At 38.4% G+C, this 20093-nt stretch overlaps 1 protein-coding gene across 4 annotated transcripts in view; it reads right to left on the bottom strand.

The window, feature by feature from the left end:
* Positions 1 to 20093, bottom strand: part of PRPF18 (pre-mRNA processing factor 18) — a 51101-nt gene that overhangs the window by 9224 nt on the left and 21784 nt on the right. For all 4 annotated transcript variants that reach the window (XR_014296363.1, XM_082648393.1, XM_082648394.1 and 1 more), the window contains 5 exons: positions 16715 to 16861; positions 15263 to 15331; positions 13727 to 13867; positions 13529 to 13600; positions 11174 to 11329 (listed from right to left, as the gene is read on the bottom strand). Coding sequence is in view for 3 of the 4 variants with exons in the window: in XM_082648393.1 (XP_082504519.1) it covers positions 11174 to 11329; positions 13529 to 13600; positions 13727 to 13867; positions 15263 to 15331; positions 16715 to 16861 (585 nt within the window). In the remaining variant the exon portion in view is untranslated. The remainder of the gene's footprint in view (positions 1 to 11173; positions 11330 to 13528; positions 13601 to 13726; positions 13868 to 15262; positions 15332 to 16714; positions 16862 to 20093) is intronic.

The following is a 20093-nucleotide window of genomic DNA, read 5'->3' as shown; positions in this document are numbered from 1 at the left end:
TGAGAGAGAGAAGAGTGAGAGAGAATATATATGTGCTAAATTGCTGCAGTGAGCACACAGTAAACACCATGTGAGTGTTAGCTACAATAATAATGATTCTAGAGAATGGGTATGTGACATAAGATGGGTCACACTTTTGAGACTTTTCCTGTCTGAAAATATCTTTAACCTATACTCACACTTGACTGTTCATGTGGGAATAGAATTCTGAGTTGGAGACTTTTTCCCTTACTAATACAAAGGCATTGCTCCACTGTCTTCCAGCGTCCAGAACCGTTAATGAGAAGTATGAGGGCATTTTAATTCCTGAGTCTTCATAAGTGACCTGTTTCTTTTCTCCAGAAGCACTGAAAATCTCTTTATCCTTGGCCTCCAATATTTGATTATATTGAGCCTTGATGTGAGATCCTTCCTATTCATTTGCTATGAATTCAGTGAGCTCTTTTTTCATTCTAGAAATGCATGTCCTTCAGCTCTGGGAATTCTTCCTGCATTAATTCTTTATTTCCTACCCTCCAATTTCTCTTTTCTTTTTCCTGGAATTTGAATAGTTGCAGACCTTATAGATTGACTCTTTTGTTCTCGTATCTTTCATAGTTCTGAGATTTCCTCAACTTTATCTTATAACCCTTTTATCTAATTTTTAAATTTCTGCTATAATGTTTAACTTCTGAAAGCTTGTTTTAATTCTTTTTTTGTAGCTATTGTTATTTCATAGTTACAACCTTATCTAAGGATATTAATTTTTTAATCAAAGGGTTTTTTTCTGTTCCCTATGCTATAATTCAGTTTCTCTCAACTCCTTTTTTTCCATGTGTTTTTTGGTCTCTGTCTTTCATGTTGGAAACTTTCCCTGAATGTCTGATGATCCTAGGTGAACATGCATATTTATGAGTAAGGCAATAAGGAGCTAAAGGAAACTCACCGAATGGGCAGGGCTCATCAATGGAACTTCATTTTAGGACAATATGGCAGCAAGTTAGTTTTTTCATTAGCAGAATACTAATTGTTAGTAACTGTGCATCTTTTCTCTTGGGTCAGTTCACAGAGAAGAACCCTCCTGTCTCCTGAGGTGGGATAACAGCCTGGCTGCCAGCATCAGAGGGACCAGTGGAGAAAAGGAACCAGAGGTCCCATCTGTCAACACACAGACCCTCACTTGAGTTGCCTGTTTTGAGTAGGGCATCTCACCCTGCCTGAGGCTACAAATCCCTCAGAAAGTTAACCTGTTTTCTGCTATAAGAGAGAAAGGCAGGAGGGCCCACTTGCACAGGGTAGAAGGAATCTCTGGACTACTTATCCTAATTCTCAACCACTCCTTCATTTTCAGTCCCATCCCATGGTCCAGTCTTTTTTTTAAGATTTTTTTGATGTGGACCATTTTTTAAAGTCTTTATTGAATTTATTACAATACTGCTTCTGTTTTATGTTTTGGATTTTTTGGCCACGAGGCATGTGGAATCTTAACTCCCCAACCAGGGATCAAATCTGCACGCCCCTGCATTAGAAGGTGGAATCTTACTGGACTGCCAGGGAAGTCCCTGGTCCAGTCTTTTAGAAGTACCTAAAAGTCCCACGTCCTGAGCCTTTCCAGATTCTACAGAGTCCTCATTAATGGCTCCTTAATGACTTTCTCCCCATACAATATTTAATTAAAACTGATTTTTTTTAAATCAATACTGTTTCTAGGAAAACATTCTGCATTTAAAAGTCTAACTGATGAACTGTACACTTAAAAATGGTTAAGATGGTAGAGCTGAATAAAGATTTTCTTTAAATGGTTAAGATGGTAAAATTTATGCCATATATATTTCACCACAATTTTTAAATAACCTAATTGCAAGCATTACAGCATATTCTAGATAAGGCATAAAAATATCAATTATATATACAGTTTGGTGTATCACAGTATGTGATATAGGATACAAATCCTGAATAGAGTTGTTTATATCCAGATAAATCAATGAACCATTAAAACAATCAACCTGCATCAACTCAAAAAAACAGCAATTTTTTATCATTGCAGAAAGCAAATGCTTTTTAAAACCAAACCAGGGCTTCCCTGGTGGCACAGTGGTTGAGAATCTGCCTGCCAATGCGGAAGACACGGGTTCGAGCCCTGGTCTGGGAGGATCCCACATGCTGTGGAGCAGCTGGGCCCGTGAGCCACAACTACTGAGCCTGCGCGTCTGGAGCCTGTGCTCCGCAACAAGAGAGGCCACGACAGTGAGAGGTCCGCGCAAAAAAGAAAAAAAAACCAAATTACAATCATACCCTTTTAGCTAGATTCGCCTTTTATTTTATAAACTATCATTAGTTAATAGCACTTGAGGAAGACTTTTTTTGTTTTTAAGTAATCTCCTTACTGAAGTATACGGAAGACATTTTATCAATTATTTCTGTTCCTGTCACTAGTGTACCCTGTAAGAACAAAGTCTTGAAAACGAAAGCACACATGCGTTTAGTGGTGCAGCCTAGGAACATGAAGAACAGGGATAAGTTGAGAACATTTTCCATGCAGCTATTTAAATTCCATCAACAAACTGCCAAGGTTCCAATAAAGGAACGAATTACCATGAGATATTTAAGTTACTAATTAATCCTAACTTCAGACTAAAGGAATACATATTTGACTCGAAATGTGATTTTCAAAAAATGTGTACTTAATGATGAAAAGTTAATTTCTACAATAGCAACTAACATTCACAGCCATGCATAAAAAGGCCAAGCCTTTAAGAACTGCCCACAGGAATTCTTTTCTTACAAGTATATGATTAACATTGAGTTGATCTGAATTACTCATTCTAGACTTTTTAATACCCGATCTGGATCTAGCTACTTGGGATGATGGCAGATGAAGGCCATCTCATGCTGCTTCTAATGAAGAGTCCCAATGCAAGTATTAAATGTATTGAAGTATTTAGGATCTGTAGGACTTAGTGGAAAATTAAAGAAAAAATAGTTTGGGACTAAATCTTCTTCTGAAGTGTATGGTAAGAAATAGAGAGGTGCTCTCAATTTTTACTTGTCTGAATGTTTGATATATAAAAGAACATTATTTCCAGTTCAAAGGTTCATCACTTCACAGAAAGGAACAAATTACAAGTGATTATTCCATTTTGAAAACAGCACTCACGTACTTAACGAAGTTAGGTAAAAATGTATGGCAAATGGCCGATCTGAGCGAAGATTTTATTTGCCTGACAAGGCCTTCACGCTGCACGGTGATTTGACTTTTCTTTTTAAGCATGTGGTTGAGAAATACAGAGTTAACACCCCAAGTTAAACGTCTATTTAGCTGCCAGCTAAAAAGCAACATGGCACAGTTTAGACCAGCATTCCCCACAGTGTGCTTCTACCCAATGGCGTTCTGTAATATTAAAAGGTAATGTATGTGAAAGAGAAATGATAGCACTATTTTTCTCTAAAAATTTCTTTTAATATGCCAGGAAGTTATTAAATGGGTAAACAGTTTGTTACCAAGACAACTTGCCTTTAAGAAATGGTTTATCAGAGCCAAGAATGCCAGGAGGTAGTATAAGGCCGCTTGACCCACAAATGTGTGACACACAATCTGATGCATAGGGAGTGTTGACCAGCTAACCATGACATGTGCATACAACACATGGATCACGTTGTGATCACTCACTGCAGTAATGTTTCTGTTATACCATTTTCAGCAATTCACGAACATATTATAAATTTACAAATGTTCCATGAACAACTAAATTTGACAAATTCTAGTACAGGTGAAATATGCCGAAATCTGAAATGCAGATATAAATATCGGACATAAGATGCTGGAATGATGTTTTTAACCAGGGAGTTTACAAACTTAAGGTCATTGAACACAACTTGCCAGAAAAGATTATGGGACATTTTGCCTTTTGGAACAGTGAACGCTTGAGGAAAATTATTTGGAATGAATATTACTCCTTAATCTTCTAATCCCCAAAGAAACCTGTGTTGTAACACAGCACACAGACAGACTAATCTATAGGAATCAGGGAGGGTATCCACAGGAAACAAAGGGCATACTCAAACTGGGTAATTTGACGGTAGCAGTCCCAAGGACTTTACAAAGGCGTGGGCAAGACCGGGACCCGTGAGCTGACAACACTGCAAAGCTGTGGCTGGCCTGTTTTCTAAGGGGGCAAGGGAGAAGACTGGTTACCAGAAACCCAGAGAGGGTAACTAACAGTATGGAGACGGCTGTGGCCTTGGGTGGAAGGGTGTACTGACTCTACAGGGAGGAAGCCAGGGAAATAAATACCCCAAACTCGTTCTTCTCCCACCTACAGAATGCCTTCCAGTCCCTCTCATCGCCTGCCCCGTTCAGAAGTCAGAGGGCAAGAGAGCCTGTCCATGTTGTTCATGAAAGCCAGGTTTCCAGGGCACAGAACACGGTGAGGAAGGATGGAGTGGATCTGGAGGGCAAATCACCACGTGATGTCCATTTCAGCTTTTCTTCCTGCTCTTCTTTACCAACAAGTAAAGAACACCCAAGATATGAACCTTTTCAAGAGATGTCTTGAAATGACTGAATTATAAAGACTCTAAATAATCAAGAACTGCCTTTAATCTGTGCAGAAGAAGCTTTATCCAAATCTGGGCCAAAGGCTACATCTGCATCGGCAGACCGACCAAAGTCCTTGAAGTTCCTACCAACAATTTCCATCTCGCCCTAGATTTGAGGCTACCAATAAGCTATACAACTTCTCTTGGATCTACATGGTGAGCAAACCCTCCCTGTGGTGTGTTTAATTTTTGTGAGAAAGAGAACACTTCAAACAACCTTCACAGTTTAAATTCTATAGAGGTTTGCATAAAACCCAAAGATGAAATCATGTTACAGTGAAGAGCCCGCTGAATTGTTTTTACCATATTTCAGAAAACAGTTACTTCTCACCAATATTTCTACATAAAAGAAAATAATTACATATTGCAAGGTTTCATTTAAATGATGTCCAAGAACTGGCAAAATTAACCAATAATGACACATGTCAAAACCATGGTTATTTCTGATGGGAGGAGGAATTAGGCTGGGAAAAGGAATGAGGGAAACTTCAGGGGTGCTGCTTGAAATCTCCTACGATCCAGACCTCATTTTATGTCTTGATAAATATCACATATATATGAAGAATCACTGAGCTGTACAATTAAGATTCGTACACTTTACAGGCTCCACTGTTTACTAAGGTTTATTATATCTCAATTTAAAAAGAAATATTTTATTCAACATAGTTTTGGAAGTTTTAGCCACAGCAATCAGAGAAGAAAAAGAAATAAAAGGAATCCAAACTGGAAAAGAAGAAGTAAAACTGTCACTGTTTCCAGATGACATGATACTATACATAGAGAATCCTAAAGATGCTACCAGAAAACTACTAGAGCTAATCAATGAATCTGGTAAAGTAGCATGATACAAAATTAATGCACAGAAATCTCTTGCATTCCTATACACTAATGATGAAAAATCTGAAAGAAAAGTTAGGGAAACACTCCCATTTACCATTGCAACAAAAAGAATAAAATACCTAGGAATAAACCTACCTAAGGAGACAAAAGACCTGTATGCAGAAAACTATAAGACACTGATGAAAGAAATTAAAGATGATGCAAATAGATGGACAGATATACCATGTTCCTGGATTGGAAGAATCAACATTGTGAAAATGACTATACTACCCAAAGCAATCTACAGATTCAGTGCAATCCCTATCAAACTACCACTGGCATTTTTCACAGAACTAGAACAAAAAATTTCAAAATTTGTATGGAAACATAAAAGACCCCGAATAGCCAAAGCAATCTTGAGAAAGAAAAACGGAGCTGGAGGAATCAGGCTTCTGGACTTCAGACTATATTACAAAGCTGCAGTAATCAAGAAAGTATGGTACTGGCACAAAAACAGAAATATAGATCAATGGAACAGGACAGAAAGCCCAAAGATAAACCCACACACATATGGTCACCTTATCTTTGATAAAGGAGGCAAGAATATACAATGGAGAAAAGACAGCCTCTTCAATAAGTGGTGCTGGGAAAACTGGACAGCTACATGTAAAAGAATGAAATTAGAACACTCCCTAACACCATACACAAAAATAAACTCAAAATGGATTAAAGACCTAAACGTAAGGCCAGACACTATAAAACTTAGAGGAAAACGTATGCAGAATGCTCTATGACATAAACCACAGCAAGATCCTTTTTGATCCACCTCCTAGAGTAATGGAAATAAAAACAAATGGGACCTAATGAAACTTAAAAGCTTTTGCACAGCAAAGGAAACTATAAACAAGACCAAAAGACAACCCTCAGGACGGGAGAAAATATTTGCAAATGAAGCAACTGACAAAGGATTAATCTCCAAAATATACAAGCAGCTCATGCAGCTCAATATCAAAAAAGCAAACAACTCAATCCAAAAATGGGCAGAAGACCTAAATAGACATTTCTCCAAAGAAGATATACAGATTGCCAACGAACACATGAAAGGATGCTAAACATCACTAATCATTAGAGAAATGGAAACCAAAACTACAATGAGATATCACCTCACACCGGTCAGAGTGGCCATCATCAAAAAATCTACAAACAATAAATGCTGGAGAGGGTGTGGAGAAAAGGGAACCCTCTTGCACTGTTGGTGGGAATGTAAATTGATACAGCCACTATGGAGAACAGTATGGAGATTCCTTAAAAAACTAAAAATAGAACTACCAAATGACCCAGCTATCCTACTACTGGGCATATACCCTGAGAAAACCATAATTCAAAAAGAGTCATGTACCAAAATGTTCACTGCAGCCCTATTTACAATAGCCAGGAGATGGAAGCAACCTAAGTGTCCATCGACAGATGAATGGATAAAGAAGATGTGGCACATATATACAATGGAATATTACTCAGCCATAAAAAGAAACGAAATTGAGTTATTTGTAGTGAGGTGGATGGACCTAGAGTCTGTCATACAGAGTGAAGTAAGTCAGAAAGAGAAAAATAAATACCGTATGCTAACACATATATTTGGAATCAAAAAAAAAATGGTTCTGAAGAATGTAGGGGCAGGAAAGGAATAAAGACACAGAAAAACACAGACGTAGAGAATGGACTTGAGGACACGGGGAGGGGAAGAGTAAGCTGGGAAGAAGTGAGAGAGTGGCATGGACATATATACACTACCAAATGTAAAACAGACAGCTAGTGGGAAGCAGCCGCATAGCACAGTGAGATCAGCTTGGTGCTTTGTGTCCCCCCTAGAGGGGTGGGATAGGGAGGGTGGGAGGGAGACGCAAGTGGAAGGAGATATGGGGATATATGTATACATATAGCTGATTCACTTTGCTGTACAGCAGAAACTAATACACCATTGTAAAGCAATTATACTCCAATAAAGATGTTAAAAAAATTAAAAGAAGAAAAAGAAAAATTACCCTATTAAATGACTTTCACTATTACCTCCTCAGCAAATATCTTAACGTAGAAAAGGTTTGGGTTTATACATTTACCAGGGGTCAGCAAACTACGGCCCACGGGCCACTCGCCCCTTTTATAAATGGAGTTTTCCTGGAACACGGCCACTGGCTGCTTTCACTGCAGGGTTGAAGAGCTGTAGCAGAGACCTATGAAGCCCAAACCCTAAAATATTTACTACCTGATCCTTTAAGTGTGTCACTTCCTGACTTAAACTTCAAATAATATATTTAAACTGTCTCTTTGTAGGAATAATTCAACTCAACCTCACCCAAATACCAAAATAAGAGGAGAAAGATTTGAAAGACAGCTTAGGAAATCACTCAGTTAATTGTAATCAAGAATTTCGTAAAACGCTAACATGGGGGTGGCTTCATTGTGCCTTGAGCTGTACTATGGGTTTATTTTAAGACAGATCAAAAACTGGTACTTTATTTGGCCTCACACAATGCTAATTTTTTTGTTTCTGTTATTGCCAATATTTTAAAAATAGGAGCATACGCTTTTTTAAAAAATTAAGGATTCTAGTATCTCACTAAAAAATAAAGGAAGATGGAACAACACTAGAACCATACTCCTACAAGGCAACAATGAGCTGAAGTGACTCCCGTAACGCTGGAGGCTAAGACTCAGCTGACACTTCACACTGTGCTTGCGCTATCCACTTTTTAAAGTTTTTATTTTATACTGGAGTACAGCTGAACTAACACAACATTGGTAATCAACTGTCCACCGTTCTTATCAGAGTTGAGAGGAAAATGAAAATACTACTTCCATCTGTGGCTACATGAAAAGTAGGAAAAGAAAAGAGAGACCGAGGGTCAGAGGCTTCTTAACACTCAGCTCACCTGTTACCCAACTATCCTGGGTATGTGAGTTTGCAACCTCAGGTTTAAGCGATGGCCTCTAGGGAAAATGGCAGAGAAGTACCAGAGAAATCAACAGACCAGAAAGGGCAAGTTAACTGGATGCTTGCACATATCAAGTGGTAGGGATCTCCCCCATATCTTCTAAAGCAGCCCTACTCCTATTTTGGGGCAATTCTGCCTGTTAAAAAGCTTCTTTGGGGCTTCACTGGTGGCACAGTGGTTGAGAGTCCGCCTGCCGATGCAGGGGACACGGGTTTGTGCCCCGGTCCGGGAAGATCCCACATGCCGTGGAGTGGCTGGGCCCGTAAGCCATGGCCACTGAGCCTGTGCCTCCGGAGCCTGTGCTCCGCAACGGGAGAGGCCGCCAACAGTGAGAGGCCCGCGTACTGCAAAAAAAAAAAAAAAAAAGCTTCTTTGTACTATTTTTGCAACCTCTTACCAGTCTCTCATTGTTTCAAAACAAAAAGATTAAAAAAAGAAAGAATCCTTTCCTTACACTGATTAGAAATATGCCTTCATTCCTATACCTCACCTGGTCCTTAACTGTATGGGACAAGTTTAATCCCTCTTCCACTGGAAAGTTCTCTCATTATCTATAGTTACCCAGACCCCCACCAAGAGTCTCCTTTCTCAAGGACTAGAAAGAAAAAAAAGCAAGACTTGCACCTCTCGTCCTCTGGAGTATTCATTCATTCGACAAATATTTACTGAGCACCCACCATGAGTACTATTCCAGACTCTGCGGATATGACAGTGAACTATGCTCTTGCCTTGTGGAACTTATACTAAATTATTACATCTAATAATGTAGCATAAGCTATCATTAGGCTTTCCAGTAGCCATACTGTACTACTGTTATTGTACTTAAATTCCCTAATTCTTCCTCATATACAGTGCTCAAACTGTACGCTCAAGTCTAACTTGACTTGTTAGAAGTCTAACTGAGTTATTAGACTTCCAAATTTCTTTATGGTCATCATTGCTAAATATTATATTTTTAGAATCTGCTTTTTTCTTCAGTCTGTCAAGAACTTCTGGAATGCAAATTTCTTCTCCACCTGAACACACACCCTATTCCTTCTGTTTCTTACTGTCTGTAAATCTGATACATATACCTCTCAGTACAGTCATCCAAATTGGTCATTAAAATTGTTGAACAGGACAGTACTGAGGTCACTAAGTGCCCCATGGCATGTCCCTAGCATGCACCCAAACAGACACGGATCCATTACTTAGTATGCATGGCTTCTCTCACTCAACAAGCTGAGTCCACCTGATCATTTGACCATATTTACATCTGTACACAAGAATATTATTGGATTTAGGTCAAACACCTTCCTAAAGTTCAGATACACTATGTTTGCCAATTTTCTCTAATCATCTTGGGGAAAAGGGGGGAAAAACATTTTAAGGGGAAGAGAAGAGTTAAAAAGGAAGAACAATGGAGGGAGGATAGGTCACTGTATAGCTTCCAAAATGAACCAGAAGTCTTTAAAATACTAGGCATATTTTTAAAAAGAAAACTCAGTTTATAAAATGATGGTAATCATACCATTGTCTAAAGAAGATGCTGTCTTTAAGACAATTTATCTAATTATATGAACTCTTATACACACTATAGCTTTGGCCATGGTATAGCAGAACACAATTAGCAAATTTAATCACTGGTAACTGTTTTCTATTGTTAAAGCCAAACCACTTTTTTCCCCAACTAAAAGCTTTTTGCCTTCGATATGGTCAATGGTGGTTATTAAGAAAATGGAGGGGCTTCCCTGATGGCGCAGTGGTTGAGAGTCCGCCTGCCGATGCAGGGGACACGGGTTCGTGCCCCAGTCTGGGGGGATCCCACGTGCCGCGGAGCAGCTGGGCCCGTGAGCCATGGCCGCTGAGCCTGTGTGGCCCGCATACCGCAAAAAAAAACAAAAAAAAGAAAATGGAAATGTTTTGAATTTCCACAAGTATATTTGAACTCTATAAGTTCTACAGTTCACATTAGGGGGTCAGGTTGAAATCATATTTTAAAATGCTAATATATATGAATAAGGTACAAAGCATGACACAAAATAACCTTTAGCACTTGGAATTGAAATGAAATAAAAAGATAATCCATGAACATGATAGTGACTGTTGTCTGGCACAAATTCTGAAAGCACTTTCGGCATTTTAAGTGAATCTTACACTTTAAGTAAACTTTCAGAGTTTCATCTTCAAGCTTTAGAGTTAATATCCAGCAAAAGTCATTATACAGACACAACCTGGGGTTTTTGACACCTTGGCAAAAGCTAGATTACAGTTGAGGGTTTTTTCCCACTAAAAAGAAAAGATTCACCCAACAGCAGTGTAACCAGGTTTATGTGAGGCATGTATAACTTTAAGAAAATAAACTATAAATATTTTAAATCTGTGTACCGAAGTGTTGTTACAAATTATTTAAAAATATTTACTAGCTAAATTTTTACCGTTTATTACCTTTTTAGCCTAGATGTTAATCTACCTTGAAAGTAACAAAATGTGAATTATTGCAAAATACTCTAAATTCGTCATTCTTTAGTAAACTCCCAAAGCGAACAGCAATAGTTTTATTTCACTACTCAGGTAATTAAAGCACAACATTTCACCCTGTCTTACATCATATATGAAACCTAAAAGGTTTCTATTTTATAGTACAGTGGAAGGTGTCTTAAATACAAGTACTATTTACATAAGGAGTGGACTTGCATCCTATCATGCTATACCCAATCACTATAATTCTCCTCCTCTCAAAACTTAGCTTGAGAACCGGGGAATGTTAACCTCCAGAGCACTTTTCCCTCCAAACTGCTTACCTGAATATACTTCCGCTGTGTCTCATCATTTAAAACATGTGCAACGTGCTTGGAAAAAATCTTTTCCCTACCGGTTCTGGCATGGATGCCAACCATAGTGACACCAATGGGCCAAGGGGCATTTCCAATGGCCATCTGAAGATAAGCATCATTAGCCTAAAAAGAGAGTTGAAGAAGAGATCAGGAAAGGAGAAATAGTCTGCTGGTCCAAATTTTCATTTAGTATTTCACAGCCCTTCGTGATGAAATTTTCATCCATCTCTTGGGCGTGTTGAAAATATTATCATTCCCATTATCCAAACAAAAGAAATTAAAATATGGGGTGACTGACTGCTTACCCAGGACCACATATGTCTGTGGAAAAACGGAAACCAATGCTAACCCAGGGATTAAAAAGACAAAACATTCCTTTGCAGCCTTGGTGCACTGGAAGTTAATACATTTCAGATCTGGAATTACCAGGCAGGTAATTTGATGCACTGACAAAAACTCTAGTCTGAGTTTCCGTTAGACCTAGTCTTCTCCCTAGGTGGTCACAGAGAAGACAGAGGCTAACTAGTTTTTCATAATCCAACCTGAAACTACAACTACTCCCTGCACAGCAGTGCAGACCTCTGAAAGCAGTGTGGGCTCTGTGTGCTGAGACCATCACATCGGGTCCATAGCAGATGTGTAAACAGAGATTAAATACTGGCCCTCGAGCCAAATAGCTAAAGGATGAGATCACTTCACTTTGGCCCCCCAAACCTCCCACCTGCCAAGAACCTTAAAAGCGACAAAATGAGAAGAGAGAAAGCAATGAAGAAAAATGGCTCTTTTTCTAAACCAAGCCTGGCTACCTGGGCTGGGGTGGGGGACAAAACAGAAAGCAAGTAAACTCTAAAAGACCCCAACGGTTTCAGAGAGGCTTACACAGCCAGGCCTCAAAGAGATCTTCATTTAAAAATCAAACAACTATGAGACTGATATACTGAATTTTAAAACAGCATATACACATTTTTTTAAATCCCTGATACTCGTGTGTGTAAAGTTTAATACTGGATATTAACTGATAAAATTTCCAATATTCAGTTTCCCCAAATTTCCAAAGAAGAGTGTCCTAATATTAAGTTTTAGTTCTTTCTGTACTTTATATAAAATAAACTTTCACCAGCTTCTCATATACGAGAATGAGAAAAGTATCAAGAGGGAAGGCATCGCCTCTAGCAGGCAAGTGCTGTGAGTTCCTTCTGCACTGATGGTGACCTTATCCATCCATCCCAATGCAATCATCCCTGCTAAGCTCCAGGCAACAGAAACTATCCAAAAATAAAACTCATAGCTATAAAGCAGAAACACTTTCTCTGACTAACCAACAGGCTCTCATCTAGAGGGACTAAAAACACTACTTTAGCCCATTAGCATGAGGCTCTCATCAAGGAGATCTCCAGTCACACAGGATCACCCACAGTCCCTTCTGAGGACAGACACTCAGAGCACAGGAATAAGCAACGCATGCCCACTTTTCTGGCAGAGCCCCATCGAGGCTCTGGAACTGTCACTGGAGATGCTGCACGGAACCCTCCACTCCTCTCTTGGGAGGCACAGCCGCTGGAAGCCTCCCTCCTCAAACTCGGCTGATGGCCCACGAGCAGGGGTGCACTTCCAATCCCATTAGTGGTGCAAGAGGCCCTTCTCTTCTTGTTCGCCACACGGACTGATGGCCTTCCACCTCCTTTCGAAACTCTACCCAGGAAGCACATGGACCCCAGAGCTCTGTCCTCTGCCACCTGGTCCCAGAGTCCACTCAGGAATAAAGACACTGCAGCAGGGGAAGTCTCCCCTCCTGGGCTTTGCTATTGTTGCAGTACTGAAATGGGAGAGAGAAATTCTGGCAGCCTTACTTGGAACATTTTCTCAGAGAAAACAGCATAAAGGGCAGTTAAATTCCACTGTATCATTAGTACGATGGTTCCGCTATATTATGGATTAAGTAGGTTTTTATAGCTGGCCTGGGAAACTAATCTACGTAACATTGCTTCTACGGGAAAATTTGTTCCAAGCCATAATCAACAATCTAAAAACTTTGAAATTCAATCCCATTCATGAAATGAACGGCTGCCTATATCCAGTTTGTGAAGAATCTTTACACCTTCCTTAAAAATGACTAAAAATTACAGTGCAGTCTTAAACTTTATTATTCATGCCTAACAATAAAGCTAATATATTAGAAAATGAAAGTTTTTTTACTACTAATTCATTTCACATTTATTCTTAAATCTTCTATTAAAATACTCCCACACGAGATGAACATATTATGTACACAACCTACGTATGCTCATAAACATAATTCTGATGCACAGCATGGTAATGTACCTTCACATATTCCCTCTGCAACATGAATTTAATGATATCTGTTATGGATTCTTTAATATCAGCAGGAAGATTCTGGAAAAGAAAAAAAAGCATAACAAAATTTTGGAAGCTACAGTGTTACAGACTGCATTTATTCTAACTTTATATATTCTATTTTTTAAAAATCAGTTAACAAAAGCATTTTTCGTGAAACCTCACCCTTTTCCGTAGCTTTCTGAAAAGGGGTCTGAGATAGGACTCGGTCTGTTTCTGAGTAGCACTGTTGAGTTTACCCTGTACACTGCGCTTCACATAATCCTCTCTGGCATTCAGCTCCTTAGCCCAAACACCAAGAAGAAACTGTGGGAAAAAAGGGTAAATTTAGACTACAATGCCACCCAGTGGTTCTGTAAGCTTAAAAGTTCTCTGATGCACAAAATGGTATACACTCATCCTTAGAGTAAATGCCTTGACTGATTAAAACATCAACCAATATGTAACTAATGAACTATCTCTGCTTACTGCGTCACGTATGTTTTAATGCAGTACCTTTGGCAAGTCACAGACTTCCCTATTCTACACCTCTCCCAGCTCAGATGCGATCCATTTCCCCTGAAAGAGCTATCAAATTTCACCGGCAACTGCTTGACAGAAATAAACTTTTATTTGTATTTCTATTACATAAAATTCAACCTACCTAGACTCATCAGCCATAATGCCATATGTGCTGTGATATTTAATCAATCTTCCAGGGATGATGTTGTAGTATTTGGACTTTCTACTTTTGCAGTAGAGACCACAATTCAATTAAAAATTCCCTCTAAAGTGCCTGACCAAAGGAGAAGGAAGGAAAAAAACGAACGAAAATAAAAGAAACTATGACCAGCCCCCACCCTGCCCCAGAAAACTACCCAGGTGCCCCCTGAGTTAAATGCACAAAGAGCATCCTTCCCAGAGGCAGGTAAACACTGAGGGCTGAGGAAGCCATACTCCCCTAGCGGTGTTACCTATGCATGTCCTACATAGGGAGAGGCTGTCACTCAAAGAGGAAATTCTAGTTCATGCTAGATCCCACCACGCCCTAGCTAATTCCATGCCAAATCCTCAACAGATTGAGAATCTTGATGACTAATTATGTTGTATTTAAACTGTAAACACAAGTAAAAGCATTTCTTGCATTTATATCTCTTGTTCTGAACACAAATAATGTGTGAATAAATGTTAAAAGGAATCTGGGATTTGCACATACGCTACCTAAACCACTGAAAGAGGAATTCCGGGAAGGATGAATGAGCTAAATCGCAAGTCTCTGAAAGGCTGCTCGAGTGTTTGCCTTTTTCCCTGTCAACGTCTTCCCACCTCCTTCCCTTCCTTAGTGTCATCATCTCTCAGAAAAGCTTCTCCTTATTGCACTCCTTCCCAGAGTGTTTAAAAACAAATTTTTAATCCTTAGAACTTCTTGTTCATTCCACTGCTATGATTCTTTTCGGTGTATTTACATTAATAAGTCAGCTTTACAAGTGCTATGAAGAAAGTAAATATACATTTTCTTTGTTTAACCTCTATATCCAAGCACATAGCAATATCATAAACACCGTACGTGCAGAAATGTTTAGTGAGGATTTCCCTTTCCAGTCTGTAACTCTTAAACAATTCAAAAATGAAAACCCCCAAAAAAACCCCAAAAAACAGAAAGTAAGACCAGTTCTTAACCAAAGAAAACATGTCCTCCTTTTCTAGCCAAAAAGTACATACCTTCAGGAATTTGGTAATGATGTCCATGTCTTTATGATCATCACCTTTTCCTAAAGACTCTCCCAGTGCCTGAAGAAAAAGAGTGCTTCTGTTCATTAGTCAAGAGCAACAGCGGAATACATACATTAGCAACACCAGACTGAACATGGCTCTTTATTACATATACGTATGGTCCAATTTTGATTTAAAACCCTGATGGAATTTCTAGATAGATTTAAAAAAAAAGACAATTGGCCATTTTAAATTTAGAGAGCATGTTATCTTTTATGACTCAAAGAGGGAGTAAAGGGAATGACTGCTAATGAACATGAACAAGGTTTATTTTTAGGGGAACAAAATGCTCTAAACTTGGATTGTGATGATGGTTGTAGCAACCTGTGAATATACTAAAAACCACTGAATTGTACACATTAAATGGATAAATTGTATAGTATGTGACTATCTCCAAAGCTGTTTGAAACGAAGGAAAAAAGAAAAAAATGTCCAGAACTGGTTGCTCACACCAATTATTGCAGTAAAATTTAGGGGGTCGAGGTATAATTAAAAGGACATCTTCCTTAACTACAGTCTCACTCACAGCATGCAATGTGGGTTAAGAGCCAGGAACGAAAGGTGACAGAAAAAATAACTATGTTTTATTAACCATTAAGAACTTTAAACTAAGTCATTATTTTTGCTCATGCTAGATATTTAGATAATACAACTTTTAAATAAGATTACATATATCACTCCACATTCAACACACTGGCAAAAATAAGAAAGCAAGATACTGCCAGGTGTTGGCAGGGATGCAGGGATACAAGACACTCACACACTGCTGGTGGAGGGTGGAGACTGGCAAACCCATTACAGAGAGCAATTTGGCAGTACTCAGACAAGTTAAACATATATCAGAAGCAATCCTGCTTCTGCTCCAGAGGGGTCATGTGCAAGACTGTCACAAAGCTGTCTGTGGTAACAGGGAGCTGGGAGCAATCTCACTGTCTGTCATTATGGCGAACAAAAAGTAAAAGGCAGTGAATGCCACAGTGTATGAAATGCTAAGTTAAAATCAAAGGTTTAGATGTACCTAAGGCATCAAGGATGGAACTTAACATAGTTCTAAGTGGGAAAAAAGTGAACAGAATGAAGAATTTCACAGTAAAATATCATTTACGTGTATACCAAAACACATGCCGACAAACACTACTGGTTCTACAAGACCATCAACAAATCAAAGGATACACATCAAACACATCAGAACGAATACTTTTGAAGGTAGGAAGTAGGCGAATGTGTACAGAAAACAAGAAAAAGCGAGTGAATAAACGCAAGGCACGAAACAGAAGAAGGGCCTTTGTAGTGACCAAAGACGCCAGCGCGCTGTACACTGAAGAGTCTGAGGAGCTCAACCATCTGCCGCAGGGAATGAAAGGCATGACGGGGAATCAGGGAAGGTGGCGGAGGGATCACCTCTAACTCTTCAATTGTGGTGTTTTCTTCATGAACTTTCAAATCATTCTGGGTGTCTTCCTCTCCAGGTTCTTGGCCACCCACAATTTCATTCAGGTACTGCTGATCAATCTTATCCAAAGCTGCCTTCAGATCATTCCTCAATCCCTGAGGAAAGGTAAAAAGTTACACCTGGTATGAAATTTCACTGATGTTTCACTTCTGATTTTTTCTCTAATAATGAGTATAATCCACTTTTTTCTCCACAAAGAAACTCAAACAATATTTCAATTTATCATACAGCTGTCACCACCGTCCATGCAAAGTCAATTCTTATGAACATATTTAAATTTAAAAGAATGTACACACAATAGGTAATCTGATGGTCAGAAAAATAAAACATATGAGTGACAAATCCAAATAAGAATAGGCGTTAATGCTGTAATTTTCTAATGAGGCCCTAGTGAAAGTGACCAGGTCTCCACTGGTCCCCAACCCATTCTCCTGGTTCACTGAAAATGTCTAACAACTGCAACTATTGATACTTTGAACTCCCAAAACATTTGGAAATGTCAACAGTATAAAACCAGGGATATCCTAGGATATCCTAGGATTTCACTATGTTTCTAACAAACCAGCAAATTCCACATTCTATTCACTTCCAGTTTGTGACCACTTGGTAAAACTGGAAGCCTTAAAGCTAGACCCTCGGCATATATCACATTCAAAAATTAACTCAAAATGGATCAAAGACCCAAATGTAAGAGCTAAAACTATAAAACTCTTAGAGTTACCTAAAAAACAGAAAACAACCTGATTTAAAATGGGCAAAGGACTTCAACAGATGACATACAAACGGCCAGTACATAAATGAAAAGATGCTCAACATCACTAGTCCTTAAGGAAATGCAAATCAAACCACAGAGAGATGCCACTTCACAGCCATTAGGATGAATATTATCAACAGAAAACAGAAACTAACAACTTGGCTAGGATATGAAGAAACAGACCCTAGTGCACTGCTGGAAATGTGAAATGGTACAGCTGCTGTGGCAAATGGTACGGCAATATCTGAAAAAGTTAAACATACCCACACCAAGATACATTATAACGTCCAAAGTTAAAGACAACTCCTACAACACAACACAGGCGGAGCAGTCTTTGACATAAATCTTAGCAATACTCTCTTTAATCAGTCTTTAAGGCAAAAGAAATAAAAGCAAAACCAAACAAATGGGACGTGATTACACTTGAAAGCTTTTGCACAGCAAGGAAACCATCAACACAAAAAGACAACCTACTGAATGGGAGAAAATATTTATAAATGATGTGACCCACAAGGGGTTAATATCCAAAATATACAAACAGCTCATACAACTCAATATCAAAAAACAACCCAGTCCAAACATGGTCAGAAGACCTGAACAGACATTTCTCCAAAGAAGACATGCAGATGGCTAACAGGCACATGAAAAGATGCTCCACATCACTAATTATTAGAGAAATGCAAATCAAAACCACAATGAGGTATCACCTCACACCTGTCAGAATGGCCATCATCGAAAAGTCTACAAAACAAAAGTTGCAGAGGATGTGGAGAAAAGGGAACCCTCATACACCGTTGGTAGGAATGAAAATTGAGAGAGCCACTATGGAAAACAGTATTCAGGTTCCTTAAACTAAAAATAGAACTACCATATGATCCAGCAATCCCACTCCTGGGTATATACCCAGAAAAAGTGAAAATACTAAATTCGAAAAGATACATGCACCCCAATGGTCACAGCAGCACTATTTATGATAGCCAAGACATGGAAGCAACCCAAGTGCCCAACAGGTGACTGGATTAAGAAGATGTGACACACACACACACACACACACACACACAGGAATATTACTCAGCCATAAAAAAAGAATGAAATTCTGCCATTTGCAACAACATGGATGGACCTGGAGAGTATTATGCTTAGTGAAATAAGTCAGACAGAGAAAGACAAATACTGTATGATATCACCCATATGTGGAAACTAAAAAATAATACAAATGAAAGTATATGCAAAACAGAAACAGACAGATATCGAAAACAAACCTGTGGTTACCAAGGGGGGAAGGAAAGGAGAGAGGGACAAATTAGGGGTATGGGAGTAACAGATACAAACTATTATATTTAAAATAGATAAGCAACAAGGATATACTGTATCGCACAGGGAATTATACCCAATATCTTGTAATAACCTATAATGGAATATAATCTGCAAAAACCTGAATCACTATGCTCTATACCCGAAATTAACACAATACTGTAAAACAACTATACTTCAGTTAAAAAAAAAAAAGTTAAAGAAGCAGAGCATCTTAAAAGCAGCAAGAGAAAAACAGCTTGTTTTGTACAAGGGAACCCCGCTCCCCCATAAGACTATCAGGAGACTTTTTTCAGCAGAAACTTTGCAGACCAGGAGGGAGTGGCACAATATATTCAAAGTGCTAAAAGAACAAACTTCCAAGAACACTCTACCCAGCAAAGTTATCATTCAGAATTGAAGAAGCAACAGTTTCCAGAGAAGCAAAAGCTAAAGGAGTTCATCATCACTAAACCAGCCTTATAAGAAATGTTAAAGAGACTTCTTTAAGCTGGCAAGAAACGGCACTAATTAATAACAAGAAAACATATGAAAGTACGTATCTCACTGGTAAAGGTAAATATATAGTAAAAGTAGTGAACCACTCATAAAGCTAGTATGAAGATTAAAAGACAAAAGTAGTAAAAACAACTCTACAACAATTAGTTAAGGGCTACACAAGACAAAAAGATGTAAAATGTGGTATCAGAAAAATAAAACGTGGAGGGAGGGGAGTAAAAATGTAGAGCTTCAGAATGTGTTCAAATTTATGAACTTTTAGACTGCTCCAGTTATTTCTAAAATAAATAAATCCCAGGGATATAATGTACAGCATAGTGACTAAAGGTAATAATACTGTATTGCATATTTCAAAGTTACTGAGAGTAGATCTCTAAAAAAAAAGTCCTCATCACAAGAAAAAAAAATTTTGTTGTAACTCTGTATGGTGATGAATATTAACTAGATTATTGTGGTGATCATATAAAATCATTATGCTGTACACCTGAAATTAATGTTATATGTCAATTATACCCCAGTTTTTAAAAAGTACATAAGAAACTCTAGTATTTGGGACAGGCTTAAATAAGATTAGAATACAGCAGGTTGTAATAAATTAATATTAAAAGCTAGGAGATTTTTCAAGTAATGAAATGAGCAGTAGAAAAATTAAATCAGGTAACAAAAATTGAATAGTTCACATTAGCATTTTAAACTATCTTTTGATAAGGAAAATGACTCAAGAGATAGAAGAGAAACAAATATCGGTGAAATGAAGCATT

This window comes from Grampus griseus, assembly GCF_964374135.1.
Source record: "Grampus griseus genome assembly, chromosome: 2".
Classification (NCBI taxonomy): Eukaryota; Metazoa; Chordata; class Mammalia; order Artiodactyla; family Delphinidae; genus Grampus; species Grampus griseus.
This window is presented reverse-complemented; position numbering and strand designations above follow the sequence as displayed.